Source organism: Manis pentadactyla, chromosome 11, assembly GCF_030020395.1.
Source record: "Manis pentadactyla isolate mManPen7 chromosome 11, mManPen7.hap1, whole genome shotgun sequence".
Lineage (NCBI taxonomy): Eukaryota > Metazoa > Chordata > Mammalia > Pholidota > Manidae > Manis > Manis pentadactyla.
In genome coordinates this window covers 96904104-96916667 of record NC_080029.1, presented here as the reverse complement: position 1 = coordinate 96916667, position 12564 = coordinate 96904104, and the positions used below count along the sequence as shown (strand labels likewise).

Sequence of the window (12564 nt, the reverse complement as noted above, 5' to 3'; positions counted from 1 at the left end):
TAGAGGTCTGTAAATCCCCTAGAAAGGAAAATGAAATTTAGTTCTCAGTCTGTATAATTCATTAACTTATCAAAGATGTCAACAATCAAAAAAGGCTAAGGTCTACTGTAAAGAGAGAAGAGAAAGATGTACTTTTCAGAAGGAAAAGAAAATCACTGAGCACAGGAAAATTGGTATAATGACCATAAGGTATAGTAAACACCAATTTAATAGAAATAGGCAATGTAAATGAAAGAGAATACAATGCTTAAGAAGCCCAAGAAGAAACAAGATTGAAGATCCATTTCCCTTGTCTCTTCCTTCATCTGTCATAACCTAAGAGTTACAAATCAACTTCAGTGAGTCAGGGAGATGGGAGTCACCTTGCGCCCTCTTCTGCAGCACTGCAGGTGGGTCCAGGCTGACGCAGCTTTCCTGAAATGGTGAGGGAAGGTTTAGAAAGCTGAAGTCAAGCTCCATGACAGGAGGCAGTGCCTTGCTCCCTACACAGCTGTAGCAGTGGTTGCTGTAAAAAGGGGCAAAGAAGCCTTCTATCAATCTTTTTCCCTCAGGAAAGCACTCCTGCACACTCTTCCTCCTACCTCTAGACGAGAGCATGCCATCCTAGGAATGAAAAAGGCCCCCTGATACTGTGGAACTAATACTTGAAATGCAACATTCCTAGTTAGATGACATCGTGAAAGAAACCAAGGTCTAAGACGGGAACATGATGACTCAGCCTTCTGAAGAAATGCTGCAGGGGCCCTTGTATGAGAATGTGGCCATAGAGGAGGTGCAGGTGGGCTTTGGTGGGGAGCAGCAGCGAGAACCCAGAGTGCAGGGATTGCTGCAAGCACTCCTGTTGCCTCTCCCAGGATTGTCATGACACCCTCACCATCCACGGGAGCAATGACAGCAGCCGCCAAAGCCCTCCATGCCAACGGAAGAACCAAATGGAATTATGATTTTACCTTCCATTCCAATACTTGGGGAAGATATCTCTTAGTACATTCTATTCAGTTAAAACCATGGAATTGAAAAATTCCATATACCAAATAGCAAGAAATGTTCACAGGGAACTCTTTATCCTGATATAAATTTGGCTAAAATGACATTAAAATTTTCATGGTGGAATACAAACCATGAATTTTAAAAACATCTGTTGAACTAGATATGTGGACAAGGTGACCCCTGGTTATGTCTGCCTGAGGATTTGACTGTTGATGCGGCACAGTTCACAGTTTTCTCAATCATTTCTCAGTTTTTCAGGAGCTCTGCTCATCAATATCAGCCTTCCCAGAAGAGAAGGGTAGTATAAGCATGAACCAGGTGGCAAATATTCCAGATAAGAATATTTTGGTACATTTTAAGAGAAACTTTTCCTGGCATTGATTGCTTTAAAAATATTTTTACAAACATAATACAAAACCTCTTTGATGTCAAGAGGCAGGAGATAATGATTTGTATTTTTATTTTGACTTTACATGCGGTGTTAAAAACCCAAAGTACATATTATTTACACATCCACAATACAAGTTTACAAGATATCTATACATGTTAAAGTACTCTATAAAACAGTATAGAGCCACTTCACTTTAGGGTTACTTTTTATGCCGTACCATTAAAAAAGATACAATCTGTGTTTACCTTTGCACAAATGGATAAAGCATTTAAAAATTAAATTAACAGGATAGAGACTAGATCTTTAATGTTAGAAATTTCAACATAAATACTGATAGAACTCACATTACAAACTACAAGGCAGCACAATGTTACAAAATGTTATCCGGGTTCACATAAGAGTTACTGTTCCATTTTCCACACGCTGGGGTTAATATTGGTAAGGTGAATTCAAACACATTTGTCGGCGGTGGACTGAGTAGTGTTTGAGTAGTGTTTATTGTTGGTTGGTTTAATTTATTATTAATCTGTAATATTTTAGTTGCAAAGCTGAAGTGTTTCAAGAACAGAAGTTCTAGCTTTTGAGCTTCCAGAGATCTCAGGGAATCACATTCTTTATAAAACAATATTCTCAAAGGAAAAGAGTAACTGTATCAGTATTCTACATTCTGTATGAAAATGCTCTGTTCTTCTGTAACCCATCCTCCCCCAAGTGATATATATCATCAGTGTCATCACAAGAAATCAGTTGAACTTATTTGACTAAGTCAGGAGCGTTCCTCTGCCTGTGATACTTTCTAGATTAGGTTCAATAAACCGTGGTGTGGTATCCAGCATATTAATTGAAACAGTCATCAGGGTTGCACATAATTAACTAAGTGGCTTCTGCAAAACTATGAATAAATGACTCTATATGGTTTCTGCAGGTGTCATGTTACCTGGGTAACCTCATCTGACTTCATGTTTTCACTGTTTAATCCTTAGGGAAGCAGGAGTGGAATGTTTTCATGACAAAAGATGTAATGCTGCTATCAGGGTGGTTTGCTTTACAATTAATTGTTCTAGGTTGTTTTTATGGTTTTTAAAGTCTTTTCAGGTGCTGGCTGAAAAACTTTTACAACTGGCACTCAGTAAATGATGTGCTATACTGAAGACACTTGACATGTTTTAATACTTCTATCATTCTCATGAATAAGGCACAAAATGCACAGATTCAGGTAAACTCACATATAATATTTACAGTATATTGTCATTACCTGCATGACTTAGGAAAAAACTTTCATATAACACAATGTAGACAACATGATTGCACCATTGTTCAGTTTTCATAGACTGTTTTTGCTGAGCCAATTACAATTCCTTTCACATTTCCTACTTTTGTCTTCTTTTTTGTTCTGTTCTTGTTTTTTTCTATTTTAATGTTGGGGTAGGAGGAGTTAAAGGAAGAGAAATCTTACTTAATGGGAGAAGCTAAACACAATCAAAATAAAATCTTGTTAGTGTGTCTAAGGTTAAATAGAGTGATCCAGGCTTGGGCTCACAGTGGACAGGTAAATTTTACTGCTGAATACTGGTGGATAGATCAAGGATACCTCTTAACATCTCTATCTCCTTAAGCTGGCAAGGTTGAATAGAAGTTTTAATGAATAGCAGCACAAAATTATTTAGAACTCTTACATTCTGGCATTGGGTACCAATAAGTCAAGTTATTCATTTTGATGGTCAAATCAGACTTGACTTTTTTCTTTCTCAAAGCTGAACCCAATGGACTGCTATGGAAAGATGTTATTGTCTCTTGTTCAGTCATACTCAACGTAAACAACCCCAGAGCACAAAAAGATGCAATGGGCACCTAAACAAATCCTACTAGGTACAGCACACACACACACACACACACACACACACACATGCACACACACGCAACACAGTTCATTGGTGGCCTGAAAAAAATGCCACACATGAAAAAAATGCTACAGTTTGGGTCAAAGACTGAATTTTTAGCAAGCTGTTTGGTAACCTGTAAGTTCATTTCTTTGAGACATTACCATTGTTTTTCAACATTTGTGCAAGAGGCAAGGTGAATGCATACATATTAAAATGTTCACATTGAATGGGAAGACCACACGTAATGGTAGTCTAAATTGAACCCATTTTCAAGTATTTGCTAACAGATGCTTCTGAGTATGGGATCAGCTCTTCACACTGCTGAGGCAGCCCCTCAGAGCCACACATCTCTTTAGCTTCTAACAAAAGAAACGGAATGCCCAGCACCTTCCTTTGTTTCGAGGCGAGTACACAGAAGCCTTGCTGCCATCGCTACACGTGGCAAACTCTGTTGTTGCCAAAGTTAGAACGAGTTTCTTTGGCCACTTGGTTCTCTTAGAATACAAGCGAGTCTCATCTTAAGATACCCTTACAACATCATCCTCTCAACAATATGGACAGGATAGAGCCACACAGGAAAGAGCACATGTGAGGCCTAGTATGTGTATTTGTTCAGTGGTCTGACAGATGTGGTTTGAGGGACAAAGGAAGGCTTTGGCGGCACATCAGGTTTTAGAGACGGTGTCCTCTTTAGTCCCGTCCTAGGAAGGGTGCCATTACTGGTGTAGCTGCTCTGTCTGGAGAGGGAAGGCTGCAGGTGAACACTCACTGGTGTTCCCTGAATATAGTCCACCTTGGCCCCTGTGGGGGTGGGCATGTACCCTCCACGGTTCATACTGGGCTGTCTAGATAACAAAACCCCATTTGGAGAGTTTAAGTTTTTAGGCATAGCAGATATAGAGTGCCTCTGGGAGGAATTTTTGTGATAACCCCGTTGTCTTTCCAGAGACGTCATTGGGACGCCAGGAGTGGTGGGGACGTCCACTCGCTTGGTTGGGCTATTTCTCGGGAGAGTCGAAGGAGGCGAGTACAGTGAGGCCTCCCGGTTAGGGACCTTGGGCGGGACCTCGGACATAGGTCCCACGGGATCCAGCATGAGGGTCTGGTGGGCCATCTGGATGTCTCCCATGATGGCTTTGGGGTTACTATTTGGGTCATTTAGATGCTTGAGAAGATCATTGAGGGTGTTTCTGGAGTCCACAGAGCGCCGGTGATCTCTTTTACTGGATGACTTTGTGAGAGGGTGGTCAATGTTTTGAAGCTTCTTTTCAGCTTTGTGAGCATTGGAGTTTGAGAAAGACGTGTTGTAGTCATGGGTAGCATTAGGAAGAACAATGGCGCTGGGGATATGCCCATGACTTAGCGGGGAGTGGGGTGGAGGGCTGGAAGGAAAAAACTGGGGGGTTTCTTTCCTTGAAGCCCCATGGCCATGGGACTTGTCTGAGTGGCTCTTCATGGCCTGCAGGGTCTTCTGGTGAAGCACAGGTGTAGACTCGGGTGTGGGGAGGGCTGCCAGCTCAGGAGGTTGGCCTCGATGGTCCATTACCATGGATTTGGTATCTCCGTTGGGTGGCAGCTCTTTCCGACTGGTCAGCAGATTACTATACAATTTGGGAGAATCGATATTCTGTTGATATTCCTTGACTGGGCTGTCAAAGAGACCGTTCAGTTTTGCAAAACTTCCACTGGAGTCTGTGCAAGACTGGGCAGATTCTGCATCTTTATGGATCTTTCTGTTTTTCCGAACAAACATGTCACGGTAGCAGTATACCGCCACACCTGCAATGAACGCACCCAAAACAAAAGCAGCAAAGACACAGGTGATGAGGACATTCATGTGGACCATTTGGTTGGACTCCCCAGACTGGACTTCCCACCGTACACCTGCAACAGACACACAGGAAAAGAGTCTGAGTGAGGGCTTCTTGAAAACGCTATTAGCCAGCAGGTGGCTTCCACTGAGCCAACACTACCTTGACATGTCCATATGCTTAGCTTGGAGGGTCAGGTAGACTCTCAAGTTCCAAATATATATTTTGTAATCACAATAGGATCCCCAGAGACATATGACTGCTGCAAATGCCAGGATGACTAATCTCTCACTGATCTGTATTTATCTTTTTTCTTTTTTACCCCAAACTTAGTTTTTACATGACATTTGAAATACATGATATACCTAAAAATCAGAGTTAAAAAATGTTATCTTTTTTCAATTTTTAACCTCATGAAATGTTCTGCCTCATGATTTTCTTCTAATTCATAAAATCAGGATTAAAAGATCCCTGCTGGAATCAGGGAAATGTGTGAATTGGCATAAATATATATTATGCTAAAATAATTATGCTAATACAATTACGCTATCTTAATTAGAATAAAAACACATAATTTGTTCACAGACTGAAAAGCATCTGCTTGGTCATTGTTAGCTACAAATACAGACTTCCATGTTTGCTTCGATTTTTTTTTCATTCCATCTTGGGGTGAAGCACTCTTGAATTGCCTGCTATGAAAGAAATCCCGACAGTCTAAGGAAATACACTATGTACTAGTTTAGTAATATCAACCAATTATCTTGAGCTATTTAAGAAATATTTAAATTAGACTAGAAGAAGAGCGAATTAGTCTACAATTATTGGGATTTTTAATGCAACCACAGACATCTAACTGAGTCAAAGGAATGTTAGTTTAAGAGGTATCCAAGCCTGTTACATGCTAGAAACACAGTTATCCCAGAATAAGGTAAGTCAGAGTGATTCTGAAGATTCTGTTGCTTTAGGTTAGTGCTAAGGCCTTTGAACATTAGTTGTTTTTAATCAGTGTTTGGAGTTATGGACTACAGTGGAACTGTAAAAGACAAAGAAAACTGGAAGGAAATGGCATTACTAAAGGAAACAAAGCAGAAGGAATGATTATAAAATTGTTTACAATGAAAACATATAAAACCAAAATCAACAGATGTAAATCATAAATGACAATGCACTGCCATGAAAACTGATTGGAAACCTGATACCATAGTTTAGTAAACACTGAAGAATTGATTTTTTTTTTCCAGGGTAAAGTATCTGATAAGCTCAACAGGCAGTTGTTTTATAACTGCTTCTATGGGCTCAAAATGATAGTCACAGACAAGCACTCTGTCAAGTTTTATTGCTTGTGGCATTCAAGCCACTGAGCACCTTCCATAGCCTCTCCACACTGCATATGGAATTGAAGCTAAACGAAAGGCTGGGAAAGACTCCTAGACAAGATATCTGATACCAGGATATTTTGCAATTAATGAGTTGGTTTTTTAAGTGGGTGGGGTGACCCTCAAAAGCCTCTGATATTGAGCAGACTCTCAGCCTCTTCAGGCAGAAACCAACACAGATTAGATTGTCTGAGTGGCTGGTTCACTAAGCGTTCCTTTAACAGCTTTCCACCTCTCCTCTGCTAAGGAATGCACTTTGGCAGAACCACAGAAAAGCGACTGCAGCTGGTGGAGGAGGTGGCAGCCGCAGCAGCAGCTCCTCTGTTCACCTCTGGAAAACCTCAAGTCCATATGCTGCTCGGAGATATCAGGAATCAGGTTTCCACTCAGTGAGAGATAAGTGCCCTGGTGAGGCCTTACCCTTTGGGGTACCCGATAAAGGATCAGTAAAATCAGAAGTGTTTGGGTCATCTTGAACTACAAATTTCCGGGAGCTCGTCAGTTTAGGTCTCCAGGGATCAATCACTTTAGGTGTAATTTCTGGGATACTTGCCATTGTGGTAACAGAAGATGAAGATACCTCCATGTCTGTGGTGGCAAACAGATTTTTATTAATGTGGGGAGCGTCAGTAGATTTTCTGGCTGGTCTGATGCATTTTTAAATTTAAGTAAATTTTATAAGAAAACCTGTCCTGGGATATAAAAAAAAAAACACACCCAAGGAGATTGTGCCAAATCCCTTTCTTGCAAGGGAAAATAAAAACTACAAATTAACAACTAGGACATGATAAGCAGATTTCAGAATTAAGGGCACTCAAAACCCTCCTACTTAAGCCCCTCTCGTGACTAATGACACTCATGGAAAAGGTAATACAAATCCCAGAGAAAATTGCTATTTTCTCATCTTTCTGGGAGACAACATCCATTTCATTTCTTTTTGTGTATGTTTTTTAAAGTATGTTCATGGACAGTTAGAAACTGTGCATCCTTCAATGGGGAGCCTATGGTATAACTACATCAGAAATCACCTAGTTAAAACCTGTGCAAACTCTTGATTTTGGACTTGATAAAGCAGGTAGTCCTGCTTGACCATGAACCTCCATCCATCTGCAGATAATTCACTGCACTGAGGGCTCCCCATCCATGGTAGAGCACAGCAGCAGGGATGAACTGGCCCATGCCTTCCAAAGTGCCCAGGGAGTTTCTTCCAAAGAGCCAGCAGCAACTCATGCAAAGAAATGGCATTTACAAGCTGAATGAGGATGTTCTGACACATTATGATCTGCCATCCTTTTCTCCCCTCTGAGGAATGAAACTGCTGGTGAGTTTGAGAAGCAGCCACAGGACTGGGAGTGACACCTCTTAGCATGTTGATTACTCATTTTTGCCAAGGAGATTTGCCCTTAAAATGTAAGCATATGATTTTAGGTTAAAACTCTGGAGACCCCGATTCAGACCAGTGCAATGGTCACAGGTGGAGACCCCGAAACAGATACAGACAGAGGGCCATGGAGAGCCCATCGGGCACCTTAATACACAGAAACCAGCTTCATTCAACAGGAGACTTTTTCACACCACTGAGACCACAACACTCAAAGATTCCCGGGATTACCGCAAACCACTCAAAAAAAATTCTCTGAAATTGATAAATACACATTTTGGGGAAATGTGTATTTGTTTACTAGGTCTTAGGAAAGGTGAGGAGAGAAGAGGGAAATAATGAAAGTCTGCCATCCATCATATATAGATGGCCAGAGGGAACATTCACGATGCACAGGGATGAGAGAGAAGAAAGCTCGGGTGGATGTGCGTGCAGCTGGAATGCAGTCTATGTTAATCCATTTGATTTTTCTTAAGGGATGTGCCTTGGTCAAGGATGAACTGTTAACATGCTCCACAGGGGTGAAGTGCTGAGTAAGAAAAATTCTTTTGGTACCATCACTGGGATTATGAGTCAAAGCAGAAACATGAAGGGCTGCCAAACTGCGCAAAAGGAGGGGAGAAGGGGCTGAAAATGCTGAACTGAAGGAAAGAAAAGGTTGTTAATTCAAAAAAATTAAAAAAAACTAACCAGATGTTGGACCGCCAAATATTTTGTAATCTGGTGTAGTTGAAGTAGGCAAAATTTCTAAAAGAATTAAAGGAACAAGTAATCAGTAAAAAGTAACCAAAAGAAAGCAAAAATTTATGAATTCCAATTAACTAAAAAAGTCCAAAGAAAAGTCTATAAATCAAAAGATTGACCTACTTGGCTAGACTACCTTTCTCTAGATTTCCTACAAAGTTGTAAATGGTGAAGGGGAAAAAAAAGTAAGATTCTTCTCTAATGTATCCCCGTGACCAAACAGCTCAGCTTTTGCGAAGTTTAAGTTAAATGCTAGGTGGTATGTGTCCTGAATCATTAAAAGGCTGGTTGTAAATAATGTTCATGTGCAAATGTGGTCAAAAAGAAGTACCAGGAGGGAAGGGAAGATTCGGTCTTACCATGGCAGTCCCCTAGGTGGGCTGTGTCTCCGTATTCCGTGTCTTGTTCGTACCCTCCAGCGCTGTGGTTACGGAAAGCAAAGAAGCCTTTGGTTAACAGCCTTCACGGGAACACAAGTGACACTCAGAGCAGAATCAAGACACAGACTGATTAGTGAGGATGGGCAGAGAGAAGAAATGGACATTTTCAACAGAGCTTGTTAAAGTGAGTTTTTCTGTTAAACATCTGTTAACTAGAATGATTAACAGAGCGAAAGAGAATTATCTTTTCTCTACAATTATTTCCCTTATATCTACAATATCCCTTCCTTCTCACAGTTCCAGATTTTCCTTTTTTTAATTATCCCATATCAAAAAAAAAATTGCATCATTGTAAGTTTTCTAAATTTTCTAGCCTCGGAGACCCTGGAGAAGACAGAAGAAGATTTGGAGAGGATCTTGGCTAATGTGACAAAGTGTACTTACAGCATCCCTGGGGTCACTCTACCACAGGCCCCCTGGCTCAACCAGCCACAGTACGGGTCCCGAGAGGCAATACAAGATCTGTATAAAATCAAACAGAACACAGCTTGAATTTTCTCATCATCAAAAGTAATGATGCTTCAAGACCCAGGGTAAGTAAAGAAACATCAGCTTACTTTTTACATGATCCATAATGCTCACAGCGACTGAGGGGGATGCGAATAACGCAGCTAGAGAAAGCCACGTACAAAGCGTGATGATCTTTATCCAACTGTAATGAGATGACCTTTCTGTCCTCCTCATTCTCAGCATTACACCTATATTGTGGGATACATTTTGAAGCTGCATGTTTAGTAAGTCAAAAGCTACATGAACTAAACAAGGCAAACTGGGTTTGGCTGCAATTGCTGAGAGCTGAGAGGTCTTAAGGAATATCCTTGATCACAAATCAGGTGAGCACACAGTTTGGAAAGTAATAATTATGTGAGTCAATCCCCACTGCTCTTCTGCTCTGCATGGTTGGTTGAATTTCAGGCTGGACAAAAGGTTTTTTTAAGACTGCTTTTCCATTCTGATGACTGAAGGAAATCAGTATCTATGAAGACCATGTTAGACTATAAGGAAGAAAAAGGATGATGCTTTAATGTGTTTAAATCTTCCTGTGCTTAGGTGTTTCTGAATTTCTCCTTAGTCTCTATTGCTCCATTTTTCTCACCTATTTCTTATTTGTTTTAATGGCCCCCAAAATCTTTTATCTCAGTGGTTAGAAGAATTGTATTGTGTCTATGTGTGTGTGTGCATGAGCTTGCACCCAAATGTCTGTTGCATTATAGCATCCTGAAATATATCTGCAAGGTAAGAGGCTGCTACTAAAATACTTTTATTTTCCACAGGTAAAACATAAGAGCTTCATTATTTGTAAACTCATCAACGGACCCCCCTCCCAGCCCCAGTGGGTGCAGAAAGACAACAAACCCAGGATTTATTTCGGCGAGGAAAGAAGCCCAAAAACACTAATATGCCAAGCCACTGCTAATTTAGAGGCCCAAAAATAAATGACTAGATGAAATACATGCCGGAAATTTTGGGGCTGTGCTGAAGAGTGTTCTTGTAAAATATACCTACTTTGCATGGTTGTATGCTTCAATCTCTTCCAGTAATACGCTGTCATTCAAAGAGAAAGGAGTAGTCTTTGCCAAAACTTTAAGTACCACACCAGCTTCAGAGCCAACAAAGATGACTGTGTAGTTCTGGTAGGGCCCAGCAGTGTGGTCAACAGCAACGGCCATCAGTCTGTACCTGCCGGAGGAGGTGGGCCAAGTCAGTGGGAGGCCAGCTGGAAGAGGATGGCAGAGGACCACGGTCTCCTACAGTCTTACCTGATCCGAGTCTTCGTGAACCAGGGCTCGTCAGCAATGGGTGGGACGGCAGAGTCCATCAGAGGATGGGATTTGATGAATGACAAGGTTTCATCCGGGAAATCAATAGAGGTTTTATAAGCTTCGGCAAGGCCATGCTTTGCACAACAGCCAGGCCTGAAAGGAAAACAGGGTTTTACCCCCCTTACAAATTGTATCTAAGGAATAAGTGTCCACTCTGAAAGAAGAGGTCAGAAGAGAAAGGGCAGTGAACAAAGCCAGGGTAGCCATGCTATGCCCGACTCCAGCAGGTTCCGCACACTCACGCTCACTGGGTTTTATTTACTGACTTTCTGTCTGTGGTGCTGCACGGGGGCCCTTTCCTGCCACGGGAAGTCAGCCCAGCTGCTCGCTGAGGATGGATGCTTCCAGGGACCAGAGGGCTTTGTGAAAGACAAGAACCTGTTCATCTTGTTCCTTTACCTTGGCTTTGGTACTTTGTCTTCAGGGACTGCTGTCCAAACAGAATCTGGAGTTTTCTGCTCTTTAAACCGTCCTTTGAATACTTTTTCAATGTCATCCATGCTAAATGCACAGACTGCAGAACCCGGAATGCTGGAAAAGGGGAAAACCATCAGGAAAACCATCAAGGGACAATGGGCCCACCCGGGCCCCACTGGCAAGCACAGAATGTCTTCTCACCTGTTGAGCTGAGTGGTAAACACCCCAACCACAGTGGGGATGCCGTTGATTTGTATTATGTCTGTGATAGACTGCAGAACATCAAAGTAGAAAAACGAATCTCCAGGGACAGAACAGTTAAGCCGAGCCTTCAGAAACGAAGTCCAGTGTTTCTCCAGGACCCGCTGGGAGCCACCCATGTCATTTTTACATATGCGGGCCACACGGGAATACACAGCCTGCCCGAGGGACAAGAGCAGAGGACGTGGCTGTGAGTGTGGGGGAAGATGGAAATGGAAGGCTGCTACTTACAGCAGGGACAAGGCATGCTAAAGATATATCTGGTTCCCAAGAATCCAGCAGCCTTCTCTCTAGGGATCTGGACAGTTGACAACGTGAACCAGGTTAGCCTGTGAGACAAAAAGGCCATTTTCCTGTTCTGGCAAACAAGCTCCCCAAGAAGCGAGCCACTGAACTGTCTGGCTGGGTGGAAATCATTCCCGCCCTTTGTCTCCCACTTTGCTCCTCCTGTTGTTAATGGAATATGCCGTCCTTAAACTCAGCATAGAAGGCTAGTGATACTTTACAATTATATGGGCTTCTACTGCAGCACTCAAAATTGAACAGGGCTCCTACTTTCTATCCTGCCCGTTGATGCTGAGAAAGAATAAACCATCAGTAGATTTCTAAAGAGTTAAGGAAGCATCCATAGCTCAAGGATGTCTGTGGAACACTGTCTGTCATGACAGAGAAAATGAAACTTCCTCAAGGCCCAAGGTCACTGTTCCCACACTAGCCATTGCTCAGCGTTTTCCAGTGATTATTCTTGTTCTAATCAACTCATGTCTCTGTACTTGGCCCTGAATTCTCTGAGTGCTGGGGAACATGCAAAGGCCACAGCTCTATCAAACTGGGCTCAATCCCACACAGTACAAGTCCACATACAAGTCAAGCATATATACTTGCCTTGCCTAGATTATTATGTTCTACAGCAATTTCTCGAAAGAAGAAATAGACATAGTTTCCATATTCTATGGCATGAAGAAAGTGTGGCTCTGAAAGAAAAATCGAAAACAAACTGGTTCCTAAAGGATAATTCAGTCAACCTAAGGCCCTGCCTGCTAGGCA

At 41.8% G+C, this 12564-nt stretch overlaps 1 protein-coding gene across 7 annotated transcripts in view; it reads right to left on the bottom strand.

Moving 5' to 3' along the window:
- Positions 1 to 1433: 1433 nt before the first annotated feature.
- SEMA6D (semaphorin 6D) overlaps positions 1434 to 12564 on the bottom strand; it is a 52939-nt gene continuing 41808 nt past the window's right edge. For 4 of the 7 annotated variants that reach the window (XM_036924483.2, XM_057488784.1, XM_036924479.2 and 1 more), the window contains 11 exons: positions 12403 to 12491; positions 11458 to 11675; positions 11239 to 11370; positions 10777 to 10932; positions 10523 to 10696; positions 9574 to 9714; positions 9401 to 9478; positions 8936 to 8997; positions 8523 to 8579; positions 6872 to 7039; positions 1434 to 5148 (listed from right to left, as the gene is read on the bottom strand). In XM_036924483.2, coding sequence (XP_036780378.1) covers positions 3860 to 5148; positions 6872 to 7039; positions 8523 to 8579; positions 8936 to 8997; positions 9401 to 9478; positions 9574 to 9714; positions 10523 to 10696; positions 10777 to 10932; positions 11239 to 11370; positions 11458 to 11675; positions 12403 to 12491 — 2564 coding nt within the window. In that variant the 3' untranslated portion in view covers positions 1434 to 3859. The remainder of the gene's footprint in view (positions 5149 to 6871; positions 7040 to 8522; positions 8580 to 8935; positions 8998 to 9400; positions 9479 to 9573; positions 9715 to 10522; positions 10697 to 10776; positions 10933 to 11238; positions 11371 to 11457; positions 11676 to 12402; positions 12492 to 12564) is intronic. The other 3 variants (XM_057488786.1, XM_057488785.1, XM_057488787.1) reach the window with 3 other exon arrangements.